Genomic DNA, 19,974 nt, shown 5'->3' on the forward strand with positions numbered 1-19,974 from the left:
GAGGGATTCTCTATGTTTTGAATCTAATTACCCTGTTAGGTATTTACCATCCTGATTTTACAGAGGGGATTCTTTTTACTTTTTCTTTTATTAAAATTCTTCTTTTAAGAACCTGATTACTTTTTTCATTTTTCTTAAGATCTAAGGGTTTGGGTCTGTGGTCACCTATGCAAATTGGTGAGGATTTTTATCAAACCTTCCCCAGAAAGCGGGGGGGTAATGTTTGGGAGGATTTTTTTGGGGGGAAGACATTTCCAAATGGACTCTTTCCTAATAATAATCCGGTTAGACGTTTGGTGGTGGCAGCGAAAGTCCAAGGGCAAAGGGTAAAATAGTTTGTACCTTGGGGAAGTTTTTACGTAAGCTGGTAAAAGTAAGCTTCGGAGGTTTTCATGCAGGTCCTAACATCTGTACCCTGGAGTTCAGAGTGAGGAAAGAACCTTGACAGCACCCAAACTGCACGACTCTCCCTGGCTGCTCAGCTGGAGACTGCACTTACCCTCCCCTCACCCCTGAGATCGGGAACTGCCGTCCATTGCCCGGCACTGCCTTCGCTCTCCCCTCCTGGTTCAGTTCCTCTGACAGAAGAAGGGCTGGCTGGGAAAGAGCTTGAGACCCACTGAGCTAATTAAGGAAGCATGGTTCACACTCACACACAGAACTTTTGTTATTGTTGAGGGGTGAGTTACAGACAGAGATACTGGAGACCTTCACACTGACATCAACCATTGACATCAACTATAATGTCACCATAAACACTACCAGGATTGGCTTAGCCATTTGCAAACAGCAACACTTCCCTGACCTCTTCCGAGCCTCAAGTTCTCTTCCATCCCTCCACTCTAGAGCCCCCTCCCCTTCCTTCCCTCTTGCCTCCTGCTCCAAACCTCCCTTCCCTCACTATCTCTCCCTCTTGCCCTCATACTCCAGATCCCATTTCCCTCCCCTTCCTTCTGATACAGATCCCCACTTCCCCTCCCCATGCCTCCCTCCATTCTACCCTCCTACTCCAGGCCCCTTCTGCTCATTCCCACCCCCTGCTCCACACCCCCTCCCTTCCCTACCCCTCCCTCCTGACCCTGTTCCAGTCCCCCCTCCCCTCTCTGCACAAGATTCCCCCTCCACACTCTACCTTCTTCATTCCCCCTTTTCCAGATCCCCTCCTTCCCACCCCCACTCCACTCTACCTCCCCTCCTTCCCCTGACTCCAGACCCACCTCCGCCCCTTCCTGTCTCCCTGCTCCATACCCCCACCTCCCATCATATCTCCTCTTTCCTGGCCCCATTCCAATCCCTCCTACCCTCCTGATCACTGTTAGGATATAGATATTCAGGCCTGCCTGTAAAGGCCTGTACTCTAAGAATTTAGGTGTATTCTTATCACTTGGCTAGTTATAGAGGTATAAAAGAAAGAAAGAATCAAAATCACTGTGTGCCAGTGTAAGGGCCTTCTCTTACTGTGACAGTCTGAGGCCCTGTGCTTAGGCTGAGGTCTTTGGCTAAGCAGCAGAGGCAGCCATAGGCTAGGAAGCGACCGGTCACCTCCTCACATTCCAAACTAGTCACACTGAAAGAAGGTGCTGTTAGGCACTATCAGGACAGGACTGTATTCCTATCACCTCCAGAGAAAGGGAAGTGCCTAGAAAATGTAAAAGGAAACTTAGTTTGATAGCATCCTGTCTGGCAAGAACTCACTTATCAATAGCTGGGATGTGAAATCCTCACTTCTGTATTGTCTTGTCATTATAGTTCCCACTTTGCTATTGTTTGTCTGTATAATCTCTGTCTGGTTCTGTGATTGTTCCTGTCTGCTGTATAATTAATTTTGCTGGGTGTTAACTGATTAAGGTGGTGGGATATAATTGGTTACATAATCATGTTACAATATGTTAGGATTGGTTAGTTAAATTTCAGGAAAATGATTGGTTAAGGTATAGCTAAGCAGAACTCAAGTTTTACTATATAGTCTGCAGTTAATCAGGAAGGGAGTGGAGGTGGGAGATGGGAACAGGGAATGGGGGTAAGGAAATTGGAATCATGTTTGGCTAAGGAATGGGAATGGGATGGGAACAGGGACACAGGTGTAAGGCTCTGTGGTGTCAGAGCTGGGAAGAGGCACACTAAGGAAGGAAACTGGAATCATGCTTGCTGGAAGTTCACCCCAATAAACATCGAATTGTTTGCACCTTTGGACTTCGGGTATTGTTGCTCTCTGTTCATGCGAGAAGGACCAGGGAACTGAGTGGGTGAAGGAATAAGCCCCCTAACAATCACCGTCTCCAAACCTCCCCTTGCTCCTTCCCCCTGTACAAGATCTCCCTTCCCCAACCCTATCTCCCTCCTTCCCCCTTTTCCTGATCCCCTTCTCTCCTCATCCCTCCCTCCAACCCCCACTCCGCTTTCTCTCCCCTCCCCAGTCAAGCCTCCTGCCCCCAACTCCTCTCCCCTCCCCTCCTCATTCCTCTCTCCTGCTACCCATTCCAGACCTCCTCCTCTCCCCACTCCTCCTTCTTGACCCTCTTCTCTAAACCATTCTTCCCTCCTGCTCCCTCTCCACTGCACCCTCTTGTCCCTGACCCCACTCGCCTCCCTCCAATCCCACTTTCTAGACCCTCCTCCCCTTTCTTCCTCCTGTCCCCCACTACAGACCCTCTCCCTTCTATATCCCTCCCTCCTGCCCCCCTGCTCCAGACATTCCCTTCCCCATGTCTTCTCCTCACCCAGATCCTGCCCCCCACTCCTCTTTCCTGCCCACACACCACCGGCACCCCATCCCCCTGCACACCTTAACTCTGCCTCCTGCCCTCCCCAGTGCCCTGCTCCCCTCACTCTCTCCATAGTCCTTTCACAGGGTCTCTGCTGCCCATCACAGTCCTTGGGTCCTGTCCAGCTCCCTGAGCCACACAGGGGCAGCTGTGTTCCCTGCGGGTTTCTGTCTCACTGAAAGCAGTGGGAGTTGGCAGCCAGATTTACTCAGATTTACTCACTCCCACATGCCCACAGACTGTAGGGAGATGGTGGCATCTCACTGGCTTCTGCCCCTGTCAAGGCTGAATCCCTACTCTGTCACTCTGAGTGCAGAAGGTGGGGGCCTTCAAGGATTCTAAAAATTAGTATGTGCCTCTCCAGGCTTGTATTACACTCCCAGGGTTACAGCTTTTCTCTGACCTTGGCTTGGTCAATGCTGCCACCACCCAAATGCAAAAAATCCCCTTTGAACCCAGGAAGGAACACTTGGGAATTCCTCCCTGTGGGGTACCCTCAAGCCCTTCTACACCCCCCCCCCCCCCACTCCGGGGAAGAACTGAGAAAGCCACAGCTAATTTCCTTTATTTTCTATCAGCTAATCAAACAACATGCACAAACCTTTTAGGACACCAAAAATCCAATCCTGCTCTTAAAGGTAAATTTTATTAAAAACAAAAAGGGGAAAAATACATCTGGAACTCAGACTTTTTGCTAGATCTTAAAAGAAACAATTACAAAAATTAAGCACTGAAAACAGCTTTCTCGGGGGGTTCAGCTTAAAGGTTACAAGCAAACAAAAGCATCAGGGGTTAGCACAGAGGAGATCCACAAGCCTTAAAAATAAACCAAAATAATCCTGATCACATCTAGCTAAACATTCTGATCTACTTACACATTTGGAGTTCAGATAAGTAGTTCTAGGTATGATCTGATGATTTATGATCATACCTGGCTTAAGCTTTACACAGCATTCCCTCTGCCCTTTGTTCCCATCTTTCCCGGAGAGCAAAGGACAAAGGGAAAGTTTCTTTCCCCCAAGAGGGATTTTACAGCTAACTAACTGGCTGGCTGGGTGTCCATCAAAGGGAACTATCCCCCCACTTTATTTATCACAGCCCCAGTGACAGTGACAGGAGATGGCACCATTTGGAATAAGGGAAACTCCATGAGTTGGCGCCTTCCATCGTGTTCTCCCAAGACAGGTAAAAACTCCCCAAACCACCAGAGTGGGGATAAAATGGTGAGAGCTGCAGCAGTGACAGCCCCGAGTGGGAGGCCCTGAGATGTGAGAAGGTGGCGCATGAGGCAGCTCTGGGCATGTCCCATTCTCCTGGCTCTGGACGCGGAGCCCCCGTTGCCAGGCGCAGACTTTGCCGTGATAACGCTGGGGAGGGAGCTCCCTGCTTGCTCTGACCCTGCTCTGTGTCTCTCTTTGAAGGTGCTGAGGAGCTGAGGCTGGCGGATGGAGGCAGCCCCTGTGCCGGGAGAGTGGAGGTTAAACACCAGGATAAGTGGGGGACGGTGTGTGATGATGGCTGGGACATGGCAGATGCTGGGGTTGTTTGTAAGCTGTTGAGATGTGGAGCTGCTGTCAGTGCCCCTGGCTTGGCTCCATTTGGACCAGGATCTGGAATAATTTGGCTGGATGAAGTTGCCTGTGATGGTACCGAGTCTGCTCTCTGGCACTGTGGGAACGAGGGATGGGGTAAGATTGACTGCGGTCATGGAGAGGATGCTGGAGTGACCTATTCAGGTAAGAATCAGCCAGCTCAGTCCTAAAAGGCAAATCCCCTGAGACAAAAGGGCTTGGACCCAGAAGGCGTCCTGTGCCTGTGACATGAATTAGAAATGAACAAAAACCAAAGCATGTCACCGGCCACTGAGGATCCCCCTGTGTGGCTGTGAAGCATTTTCATTCTGTCATTTCCAGTTGTTCCAGTGCCACATCTTTCTTGCTCTGCCGGGCTGAAGGTTTCTTTATGATGCAGTTGTTCATTAGGGCACTAGTGGTGCTGGGGCTGCCTGCCCACAAAGCCTTGTGGCTGCGGTTGGCAGCTGCCATTTTGGGGGGGAAATATTTGGGAAACTGTCATTGTCAGGGAAAAAATTAAACAAAATCATTGAATTAGCAAACTTGCCTGTTTCCCAATAATGTGTCTGTTAATGGTTATAGATAAACATGCATTTAAAATTTGTATATGATTTTCCACTGGGATTTCCAAAGAAGTCAACAAGAGTTTGGTGCCCAACTTGCATTGACTTTCAATGAGACAACTGATTGTAAGTGCCCTAGGGCCAAATTTTTAAAGATATTTAGGTGTCTAAAGCTGCAGATAGGTGCCCAGTGGGATTTTCAAATGTGCCTGGTGCCAAACTCCCAGGAGTTTTGGAAAATCCCACTAGACACCTTTGTGCATTTCCAGGCAGCTGAATGCCCTTTGAAATCTGGCCCTGAGTCATTTTTGAAAATGGTACATTAAACTCCTAAGTCACTGAGGCACTTTTGAAAATGTTACCCTTAGACTCAAATCCAGACCCAGGCACCCAGCCAAGGGAGAGGGGAGGTGCACAGAGGGTGGGGCATTTATATAAACCCTGGCCCACCCTCATAGCATGACCAGAGAATGGGAGGACCCTCCTGGCTTGACCGGAATTAGAGTTAGCCCAAAGCACCCCCCCGACCCCAGCCTGTTTTGTTACTTTTCATGTTTTGGACCAACCAGTAATAGAAAATTACAAAATCTCTGATACCCTGTAGATCTAGCCTAGAGAATATCATATTATGGAGACATTTTGATGTGACTCAATTGTTAACCTTACAACTACGGGCCCATTATGAGTTATTTTAAACTCTTCTCTTCTTAATATTTGGTCGGAGTAATATCTTCCTCTGAATATAGCACACGGAAGAGAGAATATTTTCCTATAGTTCCAAAAGTTTTTGCAGCTGCTGTTTGCAATGGGAGCCAAGGGTTGTGTTTAATCTTGGCCCTTTCTTGAATTTTGAGTGTTTCAATGACAAACCTTGAAATTCTCTTAACATGGGGGAAGGGGCAGAAGCAGAGGGTGTTTTATGCACTTTTTTAGTCTTTAAAAATAAATAAAAAAGATCGGAGAAAAGAACTTAGTAAAAAGGCGCTTCATTGCCAGGGCTTTGAATCTCTAGAGACTTAAAATATATTGTTTCTTGCAGATGTAACCCCCCCCTATTCTAGTCATAAGAACGGCTCGATGCCTGGTGCTGCCCACCCCGCAAGTGCCCAGCAGGGCGTCCCTCTCCTCTGAACCTCAGCAGGAGGAGGGAGCTGCACACGAACCAAGGGGTATCAGAGCAGACGTCCCGTCTGTGCACCTTTCTGTAAAACAGCTGCTGCATCTCAGCTGGAGCCCCACGTTTGCAGTGGGAATAAAGCGAGGGTTGTTCCCCATCCCCGAGCTGAAGGCTGGAGAGGAGGAGGAGTCTTTCCATGGCCCGTATAGTTATGTCCATTCCTGTCGCTAAGTCCCATCTTCCCTGATAGAGGTGCAGGGCAAGGACATAGGGCCAAACCAGGGTTCCTTACTCAGGCAATCAGCCAGTGACTTTGATGTGAGTTTGCTTTGTACAGACTGAGTAGAAACAGAATAAAGGACTCAGGATTGGGCCAACTGAGAATTATTCCAGAAATAATAAGCTGTCTACAAACTGCCCTGGGTACTAGATATCACTGAGAACAAACACATACGGGAACTGTGATGTTTCTGCACCAAGCGATGTTTGAGAGATGCTGTCCTGACAGAATATTAGAAAACGTTCCAAAAAGTGACAGTCATCCTCTTATACGCAGTGTTGTTGTAGCTGGGTTATTCCCAGGATATTAGAGACAAGGTGGGTGAGGTAATATCTTTTATTGGACCCACTTCTGTTGGAGACAGAGATAAGCTTTTTACCTTACAGATTTCAGAGTGGTAACCGTGTTAGTCTGTATCAGCAAAACCAACGAGGGGTCCTTGTGGCACCTTAGAGACGAACAAATGTATTTGGGCATAAGCTTTGGTGGGCTAGAACCCACTTCATCAGATGCATGGAGTGGAAAATACAATAACAGATATAAATGCACAGCACATGAAAAGATGGGAGTTGCCATATCAAGTGGGAGGTCAGTCTAATGAGACAATTCAATTAACAGTAAGATACCAAGGGAGGAAAAATCACTTTTGTAGTGGTAATGAGAGTGGCCCATTTCAAACAGTTGACAAGAAGGTGTGAGTAACAGTTGGGGGAAATTAGGTTTTGTAATGACCCATTCACTCCCAGTCTTTATTCAGGCCTAATTTGATGGTGTCCAGTTTGCAAATTAATTCCAGTTCTGCAGTTTCACATTGGAGTCTGTTTTTGAAGTTTTTTGTTGTTGAAGAATTGCCGCTTTTAGGTCTGTTATTGAGTGACCAGGGAGATTGAAGTGTTCTCCTACTGGTTTTTGAATGTTATAATTCCTGATGTCGGATTTGTGTCCATTTATTGTTTTGCGTAGAGACTGTCCGGTTTGGCCAACGTACATGGCAGAGGGGCATTGCTGGCACATGATGGCATATATCACATTGGTAGATGTGCAGGTGAACAAGCCCCTGATGGTGTGGCTGATCTGGTTAGGTCCTATAATGGTGTCCCTTGAATAGGTATGCGGACAGAGTTGGTACCGAGGTTTGTTGCAGGGTTTGGTTCCTGGGTTGGTATTTTTCTTGTGTGGTGTGTAGTTGCCGGTGAGTATTTGCTTCAGGTTGGAAAGCGAGGACTGGCCTGTCTCCTAAGGTCTGTGAGAGTGAGGGATTGTCCTTCAGGATAAGTTGTAGATCTTTGATGATGTGCTGGAGAGGTTTTAGTTGGGGGCTGTAGGTAACATTATAATTCCTGATGGATACAAATCTGATATCAGGAATGATAACATTCAGAAACCAGTAGGAGAACCAGTAGGGGTCTCTCATGATGTTGGTATTGGGTAGGTTTATTCTTTGGCCAAATTTACCCCGCAGAGAATTTAAAAACAGTTTAGCGATTTGGTGTTTACTGGGGTTCAACCCAGTGGTGAGCTGGAGCCGGTTTGCACCGGTTCACTAGAACCGGTTGTTAAATTTAAAAGCCCTTTTAGAACTGGTTGTTCCACGAGGGACAACCGGTTCTAAAAGGGCTTCTAAATTTAACCAGCCAAAAGTGGCGCTTTAGGCGCCAACTCCATGGGTGCTCCAGGGCTGGAGCACCACGGGGAAAATTTGGTGGGTGCAGAGCACCCACCGGCAGCTCCCTGCCCCACCCCTAGCCCCAGCTCACCTCCGCTCCGCCTCCGTCTCCTCCCCTGAACGCGCCGCCCTGCTCTGCTTCTCCACGCCCCCTCCTGGCTTCCTGCGAATCAGCTGTTTGCGCGGGAAGCCAGGGCGGGCTGAGAAGCAGGCGGCGGCTTCCTGCTCAGGCCGAGGGAGGCGGAGGAGAGCTGGGGTGGGGAGGCGCGAGGAGGGCTGCCCGCGCAGCAGCAGGTAACCTGGGGGGGGGGGTGGAGGTGCACGCAGGGAAACTGCTCCCTGCCCCAGCTCACCTCCTCCACCCTTGGCCTGAGCGGGAAGCCGCCACCTGCTTATCCGCCCCCCCAGGCTTCCTGCCGAACAGCTGATTCGCGGGAAGCCGGTGGGGGGGCGCGGAGAAGCAGAGCGGGGCGGTATGTTTAGGGGCGGAGGCGGAGTGCAGGTGAGGTGAGCTGGGGCCAGGCACGGGGCGGGGAGCTGCCGGTGGGTACTCCTCACCCACCAAATTTTCCCCGTGGGTGCTCCAGCCCTGGAGCACCCACGGAGTTGGTGCCTAAGGTGCCACTTTTGATGTGATCAATGGGGGGAGTGGCCACTCCCCCTGCTCCGCCCCAGCTAAGCTCCCCCGCCCCTAGGAGCCAGAGGGACCTGCCGGATGCTTCCTGGGAGCTGCCCCAGGTAAGCACCGCTGGGACTCCCCACCTCGCCCCCTGGCAGGTCCCTCTGGCTCTTAGGGGTGGGGTGGGCACCCACTACTGTGGCCCACGAGACCCTCCTGCCCGGTTCTGGGGGCAGTCAGGGGACGGGAGGGGGGTAGATGGGGCAGGGGTCCCGGGAGGAGGGGGTCGGCAATGACCCCCTCATGGGGTGAGGAGGGAACCAGTTGTTAAGATTTTGGCAGCTCATCACTGGTTCAACCTGATCTCGTGTTGGCGTAAACACACGCTTTCTTTCTCGTAGAAATCATTAACATACTTATTTTGTTTTTCTTCATCTGTGCACCAGATGGGATAATCTGAAGCCTCTTGTTTCTGGTGGAGGTGTAATTTTATGTACTCTGAAAAGAGTTGGTCAGATTTTTCATTAAAATGCCAGATTTCATAGATTTTAGACACCGCATACCCCTTCACTACAGCCGTGTTCAATTGCACCGTGCACCAAGTGCCCAGGATGGCCCTCTCTTCATCAGTATGGGTGCATGTCTCCCGTTGCTCGGTTTCCGCACAGGTTTGGCATAGTGGGAACATAAGCTTGCCACCCACTCTGACAGTAACAATAGGAAAAAGAGGCCTTGCTGGGGGATACACTTTAACTTTTTCAATTCCAAAATAATTTGCAAGGGGTCCAAATTTGTCATAAACTATATCGGTGTGTCCGATAGGGTATTCTTTGGTTTTGTTTACGAAAGGGTACAGACTGGTAAAATCATAATAGTGGATTTCTTCCCCAGGGTTAGGTTTGTAATACAGGTGGATAGTGTTTGTCCTCCCCACAAAAAGAGCATCCCTAGGCAAGGGAGGCTGGGGCAACTGGGCTCGGTTTAAAGACCTGCAAGCTCCCTGTCTGTTTCTTTCGTCACCTCTCACTTGTGCTCCCAGAGAGTCCTCACTACCAAACCAAGTCTTTTCAGATAGTCGGTCTTGAGCTGTGTCTTGTAGTAAAGAAACCCAAAAGTTGTCGCCATCATAGGGTTCTGTGCTTTTTCACAATAACAGGTGACACAGCTGTGGAAAACACACCCGTTAAACTCAAAGGCCGTGTGTACCCCGTCAACATTGGTGTAACCGTCTAAAAAGTAGGGGGCCTGCCTGTAAAGTTCCCCACCCTGTAAAGCATGCCGTATCTGTATATTTTCTTTGTGAGAGGTATACAACAGCCACTGAATAGATGGGGTCAAATATATCTTTTTCTGCCTGTGGTAGTTGTCTGGAGGGAGAAGAGCTACCGTGTTAGGCTCCAAAAACATAAACCTGTACATAGCCATGCAGACGGATGACAGCGTTATGTACGGGAAAGGATCTATACAGTTTTATCTCGGTGAATTTACTAGGGCCTCTCTCTACTATATCTCCCAGCTCCGTCATTTTCATAATCTCTTTTCTGCATAGGATACAGGCCTGTCTCAAAATTTTGACCTCCTGCTCACAGTAATATGCAAGCTCTTTCTGCAAGTCAAACGCCTCATATCTGTGGTCCCAGTACCAGTCGAGAATCTCTGTTTTCTCTCTTGGCATCATGCTTTCTACACCATAGTGCTCCACACCAGGCATAGGACCCACATAATTTTGATTTTCTAAAGTGTTAAAAAAATGTGGAAAATACCCTTTGCACCATTCAAACCCCTTCGCATGTGAGACCTTGCTAAGCTTCATGGGCAAGAAGTTTAAAGAGTCTATAAAACCAATTCCCAGGGCCTTAACTTCCACACACATTAGTTTACTACCCTGAGTGATCGATTCTATGCACATCTTTTCCTTCAGTAAATAACAACAGAGTACACATTGTAACCTTTGGAAAAGTGCGCTAGGAACGTGTAGTCGTGGAACTCTTTGCCAATAAAGGTCTTAACAAAGATAGAAATACACTCACAGCCCTTAAATTCCCAGGATTTTTCCGGATTTAGGGACATAGCAAAAATGCAATTGGACACGTGCAACCCCGTCTCCTGTGTGCATTCAAAATCGTAAAAAATATACTTCTCTGAGGATTCGGGCTTTCTAAGGCGATCCATAAAACACAGGTGTCTGTCTACATCACCAGTGATCAAACCCTGACACTCCTTACAGCACCTCCCTTTACACCTGTGCCGCTTGTCCACGTAAGACTGACACTTATCACATGTTTCGAATTATACCCAACAGGTCACGCACACAAACTGCTGCTAATTATACCCGACAGGTCACTCACAGTTCGAGTCTAGGCTGAGGCACACGAACAAAGTCCACAACTGCAGAGTTCCCACAGATACTAAGTTTATTATGCTCAAGCGTGGTGCCCCCCTGCTAATCAGGAGGGGACCCTGAATGCAGGTTATACAGAGATTATATACCTTTTAGCAAAGCGTGTTGCCCTCATGCATCGGAAACCTTAGCCAATAGACAAACCCCTCCCTTATCTACCACCTATCCCTGCTAAGTGCATCCCCCGTGCTAAACCATTACTTCAACTACACAACATGGTCCTAAAGCAATGCACCAGTAGCATTTCTTATCAGGATGGGAGGCTCACATCAAGGCCAGGAGGCAGGGAGTTAGGAACAGACAAAGAACAGAAACCAGGAGTTGAGACAGGCTGGAAACAAGGGGCGGGGGTGGTTTCACAGGAATGCAGTATCTAAGGAACACTCCTCCTGGTGCATGATGTGTTTGCTTTTAGACAATGGTGGGCCCCAAACCAAAATGGAGTCACATATGCACATATGCTAACTTTTCCTTAACACACACAAAGTTTTAGACAGGCATTCGGCTTGTTTTTTCGATGCACAGTCGACGTGTCTGTCTAAACACTCCTTGGACCGACAATACAGTCGACAGCTAGGACACCTCAGCGGCACGCCCATGCTGTCCGAGCACGTTACGCTCAAGCAGAGGCTGCAACGATACCTGCAAGAGTGGTCGTGACTGTACACCATGTGGCAAAACTCACAATTTTTCGCACCCAACAACTTTTTTACATCCAGGACCCCATAGTAATGCTCATTGTACAACAGGATCAAAAAAGTCTTGGGGTACACCGGGCCCCCTGGTTTAAAAAAGCCCCATCCCCCTTTCGCCGCATAAAGCACCACGTCTATGTTGACTCCTAAATGCTGTTCAAACGTTGCTACATCACTGAGCAGAACTTTTTTTGATCTGACCGCCCCAGTTTCTCATGCAACTTTCTCGCCCCCGCTAACAATTCCGCGTCCGTAGGTTTACGGTCGGACATGACGGCCAAGAGCTCAACCGCAAAACACAGGTTGGTACCGGTGTAAGTCAGGTCTACTAAACATTGTCTCTTTTTATGGACGATTTGAGTACTGAGGATAGAATATAAAACTCTACGAGCGCCCCCGCCACGTTTTTACAACTGTCACAACGAGACGCAACGTCCCATCGACATGCAACTCTCTATTGCTCCGTAGCAGCTTTGAGGTCTGAAGAAATCCTCAGCAGACAGCTCATCCCTAGTTCTGACCGCAAACAAAGGGTTAGTTAAATTACGGCTCTAAACCTAACTGAACATAATCATCCGGGCCTACCCTACCATTAACGTCATCGAGAACTAACGGTATCCCCCTGTGTATGGCTTCAACAACCTGCTGAGCAGAATTTATTCGCTCAAGATTGACAGAACAAAATTCTTCACAATACACTGACCCCTCCCAAATCTAGGTCATTCACATTGCCAAAGTCTCACTCTCCATATACACCTCAGGGTTACTTGGGGGTTCCTCTATGGGACCATCAATGGCATCTTCTTCATTACATGCTATTTGACAGTCAGATTCCCAGGGGCCTCCATAAGGGTCATCAGGAGGAGACGGGGACCCATCTAGAGAGCATTCTGGGGAATTTTCTAAATCAGACTCTGTGTGAGAGTCACCACCACCCCGCAGGTCAGATTCAGTCTCCCCATTTCCAGACAAGCCAGTCTGAGAGCCTCCAGTAGGGGGCATCTCTTTGTTTTGTTTTTTTCCTCATTACCTCTTTAGCCTTTTTAAAATTTTTACATTGACCCTCGCCTGGAACATTTTGGCAGCCATCTGTTTATCCCCCAAGCGCTGTCCTCTGTTTTGTTTACACCTTAGCTGATGTGTACACTTGAGAGTGCCCCTTTTACCCAAGCCCCTTTCCAGGAATAGTCAGGCCTGCTCAGAGCCACCCTTTGGAAAAATTGAAGTATTTTTCAAAAAGTCCCCCACAAGAGCTTTTTGGATTTTTGATGTAGTTTCCAGCCCTCCCTTCTTTTAGAACCCCCTAGGATACAGCGTCCACCAGTTTTCTGAATGAAGCATCAGACTTTTCCCAAATAGTAGAAAATGGGGGAGCTGTGATGATCTTATGGTGTTGGGAGAATGGTTTGTCAGTCCTTGGTTTTTTATTCACAACCCCTAGAGCATGTGACCCATGTTTGTGAATGTGGGCACTTTCGCTCACAGTTTTCTGAGGGCTTGGTGCGATGGTGACCACTGAGGAGCTGGAGTTGTGTTTGCGTGGTTGGTTTTTACCAAAGTCTTTTTGTTTTGTCCTTGGGTTTGACATATGAGGATTGGACTGCCCTGATGCTTCATCTGCACTCTTGTGCTGTTTTGTGTTGGCATTGGTAAAGGTCTTAAAGGAGAATCCTGGTTCTTTGGCGGTTCTGCTGGAGGTGTCCCTCTAGCTCTGACTACAGCATTGTCAGGAGAGCTGCACATGCCTGATTAGGGGGAAAAAACATTTTACAAAACTTAACTTTACCATCTTTCTCACCCAGATCTATGTATTTACTTAAAATAAACAGCCTCATAAAACAACCAAACCAATAAGCAAAATATATTTACCGGGCTTCATCCATCCATCAGTCACTGATGCTGGTGAATTTTCCTTTTCAGCTGTCTCTTTCCTTTTTCTTTTGAGCTTGTTTACCCTCTGGTCTAAGAATCTCTCATGTTTTGCCCATACTGTGGAGCAGACAACATGATTATTATAAAACACATGAAACTGTCTTGAAACTTAAAAAATAAAATACTCATTAGGGTGTTTTTTCTATTTAAAAAGTCATAGCTTTAAAACAAAATAATCCATTTCTAGCTGTACAACAAACACAGGTTTTGAGTTTATTTCTACCACTTAAAAAAACCCAAAAGAACCTACAAACATTTTTAAAAACACATCTCATTTTGCAGAATAAAAACCAAAACTGCTTAAAAAAAAAATCATTTTAAAACACATTTTTTCCAGAAACTCCTGTTAGTCTGAAACACACCAAACCAATACTTTGCAGCCATATACTTTTTTTTAAAAAAAAAACACCGAAGTTTTGCACAAACTCAGACACACATACACACCCCAGCAGTTTAAAACACCAAACCAACTACCTTTTTAAACACCCACACTTATCTCTAGCTTAGGTCCCTGAATCACAAACAATTTAAAATTAAAGCCAACTCTTTTAAGAAGACAAACAACCCCATTTAAAAAAATCTCATTTTTTTTTTGCAGAATAAAAACCAAACTGCTTTTAAAAAAAACAACTTTTAAAAAACATTTTGCACAGAAAAACACTGTTAGTTTGAAACACACCATACCATCAGCTTGCAGCCATAAAACCCCAGCAGTTTAAATCCAACAGTTTGCAACAAAATACTTTTCAATAAACCCACATGCATTTAAAAGACAATTGCAGAAAATTACCTTCTACCACAGGATGAAGGGTTGCTAGCACATGGTTGTTCTGTTTTCCCCCATGTGTGTTTGGGCCTTTGGGTTAAAGAACAAGCAAAAATTTTAGTTCGTATTATTCCTGAAATGCATCAACCCCCTATACAATCTGTGTAATACCTGAAGTTTTTTAATTTAACAGTAGTAAGCACAACTTTCATTAAAAATGGTTTTTGTCTTTTACCACCTTGGCCTGGTGGTGAAATCAGCTTAAAGTTACTAGTTCTATGCTAAACAGATCACACTGCAATTAAGATAGGTACCATTATTTAGTAAGGACAGCATGGCCAAAGAGTGACATTATATATGTAACCCTTCTGCCCATCTGATTTGGCAGCAACAAGGGCCAGGTTCAGTATCTAGGGGTTCTGTTTCAATAACACGATGCAAAACCAGCTTGAGCCCCCACCCAGGGACCTGGGACAATTACATACCACCCACCCAGTGCACCTCTCAGAGGCAGCACTTCCCCTCTCGCAAGCACAGAGTCTGAATGTAGCAAAAACCTTTTAATAAAGGAGGGAAACAATGCGGCATTATGTTGGGGAAACACCACAAACAGGATTCATACCACAAACCATGAGCAAAAGACCCACCCCCAAGTACGTTTGGCAATGTCCTTTTCCCCTCAGGGTCTTAAGTCCAGCAACCCAAAAGTCAGCCCACCCACAGTTTCTGTCCTTGGTCAGTGCAGCCTCCAGAGTTCAGAAGTTCATCTGCAGAGTTTACCTCCCAGCCTGGGTGCAAGTGGAGGGAGGTATGGGGGGCATCTTACATGCTCCGCTGCTCGGGTCGACGGCCGAGTGCCACACCTCTCCATGGGGTCCTGCTGCAGTCTTCACCACCAGCTGCACCTCTCTGCTGCTGTCCACTCCTCTCCGCCAGCTGCCCTGCTATCCGCTTTGCACCCCTCTCCTCCAGCCATCCTGCTGTCCACTCTTCTCTGTGTGCCTCTCTGCCAGCCATCCTGATGTCCACGCCTCTCCACCAGCCGCCCTGCTATCCGCTAGCCATGCTGCTAGCCACTCTCCAACTTGTCTTCAGTCCCCCCGCTTAACACAGCTCTCAGCTCCTAATAACTTCAGCTCTTAGTGAGTTTAGCTAGTAGTAGGGGGGCCTCAGTGCTAGTGGACCACTAGCCCAAAGTAGGTCTAAAGCTTAGACCTAGGTATCAGTGATTTCAGCTCTGCAACATGTAACAAGACTCCTAATGGAGTCAAAATTAGCTCTCAGAGTAGCAGCCATGTTAGTCTATAGCCCCAAAAAGAAAAGGAGAACTCCTTTTCTTTTTAAAATTAGTTCTGTTATTACACAGTGAAGAGAGAGAAAAGGGGTCAGAGTACTGTTTCAGGACCTCAAAAAGCACCCACTCTGCCTACCTGCTTTTCAATTCACTGGGTTTTAGAACCCATGTCCCTTGCCTAATGAGTACTGCTTACTTGAGGGTGAGTCCCTCCATCATAAAATGCCAAGTAGAGTTCTACTGTTCTTGATTCACATAACCAGGATAACAACCCTCTATTACTCCTGCCCCAATAACAAAGAGATTGGGGATCCCACAGCAGCCAAAGTGACCATTTGGGCAGGCAGTCCATCGTGCTAGCCAGGGTGGGTGTGCCCATGCAAACGAGATCGGCCCCTGAAGTCCTTTTCCACAGCTCACCGCCAGATGTCAGGGTAGAGCTCATTTAGACCCTGCTTACATATAATATATATTTTCAGAGTAAAAAACAGGGAGCATACCTCCTCTTGCAGTCCAGGAGCAATTCAATTCAAGATAGTTTCTGTTGAAAGAGGACAGTCTCAAAAAAACTGAGGTTTTTATACCATCCTAACTCTTTGTTTCAAACAGACTTCGAAAGGCTCTAGTTAGCAGGTTGATTTGATCACAACTCTGAATTAATAGATTCTTAAGGACTTTAGGCACCCTGCCCCTAACATTCCCTTTTGTGATCTGGGGTGAGGGAATTAAGTTGTCTGCACAACTGGGCTGCTTTTGGCTATTTTTTTTTCTTTTAGTTAAAATACATTTTTCTGTTTCAATGAAAGAAACAGTAAATCACCATATACAACAACCTTAATGTTACTGTACCCCATTCCCAAGTGTGGGGCCCCTTACAGATATCAATGAATGTCTTCGGGCTTGTTTGTTTGTTTTTTAAACACGTTTCTTTCATGCTTAAAGTTTAGAGGTTGTTTCTGAAATAAAATGGGTGTATCACAACCATAGTAAGCACCCTACAAATACCTAGAGCTTTTAAATGTTTGATTGTCTTTAGCGCAAATGCTTGTTCTAAAGGATGGTGGAGGTTTGTGAACCCTTGAAACATTTCAGTTTTGGGTTAGACCCTTGTTTATTTTTGTGAATACATTATTTTAATGACTTTGAGTTGCTAGAAAGAGTGACCCATAGCGTTCAACTAACTCCTGGGTTATATTTAAACTGTCCAATAGCATTCAACCAACTCCTGGAGATATATCTAAACTGTCCAATAGCATCTGCAAACTCCTGAGGTTTTATTTCATTTCATATTAATCATAGCTCACCATCCTCACCCACCCACCTCCCTTACTGTGGGTATACACCCATCAAATTTAATTACTGATCACTAATATGATTAACTCTGATGGCAACAAGGGTGGGTAATCTCAGTCACCCTGTCTATTCAGCAGGGGAGTGGTTAAAACCATTCAGTTCAACAGGGTGGGTCAGCTCTCTTGTACTCAAACACATGTCTGAACCATCCCTGGTTTTTTTTTTAAATTGTAAATATTACCCAAAATTGAGACAGCTAGTAAGCTTAGGGAGGACTAATGACCCACCAGAGTTTAGCAGAAAGCAGCACGTTTATTATACTGATAGCTAAGCTCAAAAGAAGGGATGGGGAGCGGGGTGTCACATTCACACCCGCATACTCATGCTCACAGGACAGGCACGGCACTGGAGATGTCAGGATCCTTCAAGGTAAGCGTCCCACAGCGCAGCGATGGACGGTGCAATGAAGGTAAGTCTTCCCGAGGCACGACGGAACGCAACATGGGGAACCACTGGCTAGGCAGTCTGGGTGAAGGGCTTTCATGGGAGGTACAAGCTTGTGAGTGCACTCCTGAGCACATGGCCCCTTCCCCTTTTAAGGACCTGCTCCTCATGGCCTGTGACTAGACATGACTTGGCCAAGTCTGGTTGGTCACACTCCACCTCAGGCAGTGTCCATGCAGTGTCCCTGCATTGGGTGTGTGAGCGCTGCCTAATTAAAGTCCAAGACACCTTGTCTACCTGGGAGCTCTTCTGATCTTCCAGCTGTTCAACCAGCCCATTCATGCCACAAGCATTCCAGGAGGGACGGGGAGGGGGAAAGCCACTTCACAGGTATTCGAAGAGGGAGAGGAGACAAAGTGGGGGAGGGGAATGTAACAGACCTTTTGAGCAAACAGGTTATACATAGCATAGCCATACAGAGCATACAGATCACTGCTGCTCCAACAACAGTAAACACATTTTTAGGGTCCCCCTCCCACACACAACATTCTACAACATACATTTCAGCTTTTTGCTGTAAATGGGTCTCTTTTACACAAAGACACAAGAGCTAGGTTCTCACAAACTATTTTTTTTATTTAAAAGACATACAGCTCCTTGAAAACAAACCAAGATGCTCCCTTAAAACTATTAGCTCATTCAAGGGCCACAGAGACCTTCTAACAGAAACACAGATAGCCACAAAGCCCTTTTCAAGAGATTTTTTTAAAATTTACAGCTACCAAGTTTTATATCGCATGTTTGTCCCCTCACCATTCTCTAACTTAATCCTTTTAGATTTCTTAAGCAGGGTTCTGTAACTTTTTGTGCAGACCAGATGATCAATATAACGCTATATATATATAAAATTCATCTTCCGATTTGGTCATTTTCTTTAAAACACTTCAGGGTCTCCACTGAATTGCACAGCATTTATCAAGGTCACCCCTTGCACTAAATATTCTTGAGTTCAGCACAGACATTGCATAGCATCACCTCTGGCAATAACAGTGTTTAAGAAGCTTTCCAAACACAGCTCAGCACACAAGCCCCGGAGCTTGCAGTTTATATCCATTGAAGTCCAGGCTACACAGTCCTGGTGCCGCTGGCCTGGCACGTCTATGACACAGCTCTCACAATCTTCGAAAATCTTTCCCTAAGACAGTGATTAAGGACAGCATAAACTGCAATGCATACAATAAAAGTATGTCTTTTTTACGCTCACGACGTGGCACTGGCTCAGTTAGTTCCATGCCAAGCCTCCTCTTAAACTCCTCATAGCCGTCATCCTCGGAGTCCTCTTCAACAATTTGTGTCGGTATTGAGCAAAAACAAGGTGGGCCCGGTTCAACTTCATTGTTTGATGCAACACTGTCCAGGGCCTCCAGGCCCTCTCTCGAGCTGCTGAGAGACTTTCAGAAAAGAAACAAGTGTAAGTTCCCACTGCTTGTTTTTAGATTTACACAACACCAGTTTCTAACCCCATTACACACATACACACACACACAAATCCTCTAATGTTACTTCTAAATTGTTCATTTACCTGAGCGACGTCTTTTCTGTTCACCTTGTCCGCCGGTGACTCCCCCGAGCTGCGTTCGCCTTCCTCCTCCAGGAGGGTGGACGACGAGAGGCCAGCACACTTAACGGGGTGTCTCATGAGCAGCTGGGTTTCGGGGTCAGGTTCTGGCATATCCATCAATGGCTGGGCCAAAGGGCTCCCCTTGGCTGCTCCCCCCTCCTCCTCCTCGGAACGGTCGCTGATGTATCGCTTTCTTTGTGGATGGTCGAAGGCCCTCGGTGCTAAAACAAAGTCCAAAGTTTTCATGGGGGTGGTGAAGGAGTCCATGTTTCCTCTCAGCATTTCCACGATTTCTGCAACACACATTCTTAGTAAGAGATGGCCGTTTCTGCCCAGTGCTGGGACTTATGGGGTGGTGGTGCTGCACTCTGATTGGCAGAGAGTGGTGGGAGGCGTTCTTAGAGAGGTCACATGACCCTCTGCTGGGCAGTTCATTCTGCCCCAGAACCTGCCCTATTTTGATCAAATCTGTTCTTGTCTTGGTCCTCTGTGGACAAAACCCATCCCAATTGGTAGAGGGTGGTGGGGGGAGTTCTTAGAGGGGTCACACGAACCACTTCCGGATGGGTCACCCTGCCCCAGAACTGCCCCGATGGGTCAAATATCCTCTTGGGGGTGGTCCCCAGCAGCTGAAACCCATCCTGATTGGTAGAGGGCGGTGGGAGGAGTTGTTAGAGGGGGGTCACACGACCCACTTCTGGATGGGTCAATCCTCCCTGGAACTCTCCCTGATTGGTCAAATTACCTCTTGGGGCAGTCCTACCAGGGCAAAACCCATCCTGATTGGTAGAGGGCAGTGGGAGGAGTTCTTAGAGGGGTCACATGACAGACCTGGCTTCTGGTCATGTGTCCAGATTGACCCCGGACGTAATACCCTATAGGCAGGACTTTTGGTGAGAGGTGGGTGGGACTTAAGGGTAAAGGGGCAGGGTTAACGTTTGATT

The 19,974-nt window shown here is 47.1% G+C and overlaps 1 protein-coding gene across 1 annotated transcript in view; it reads left to right on the plus strand.

Moving 5' to 3' along the window:
- The first annotated feature begins 371 nt into the window (after positions 1-371).
- The window catches only part of LOC102941373 (scavenger receptor cysteine-rich type 1 protein M130), a 1,272,625-nt gene continuing 1,253,022 nt past the window's right edge, over positions 372-19,974 (plus strand). Inside the window, exons 1-2 of the mRNA XM_043552007.1 lie at positions 372-680; positions 4,187-4,501. Of these exons, the coding sequence (XP_043407942.1) occupies positions 4,291-4,501 (211 nt within the window). The 5' untranslated portion in view covers positions 372-680; positions 4,187-4,290. The remainder of the gene's footprint in view (positions 681-4,186; positions 4,502-19,974) is intronic.

The sequence above is a fragment of the Chelonia mydas genome, chromosome 1 (assembly GCF_015237465.2).
Source record: "Chelonia mydas isolate rCheMyd1 chromosome 1, rCheMyd1.pri.v2, whole genome shotgun sequence".
Lineage (NCBI taxonomy): Eukaryota > Metazoa > Chordata > Testudines > Cheloniidae > Chelonia > Chelonia mydas.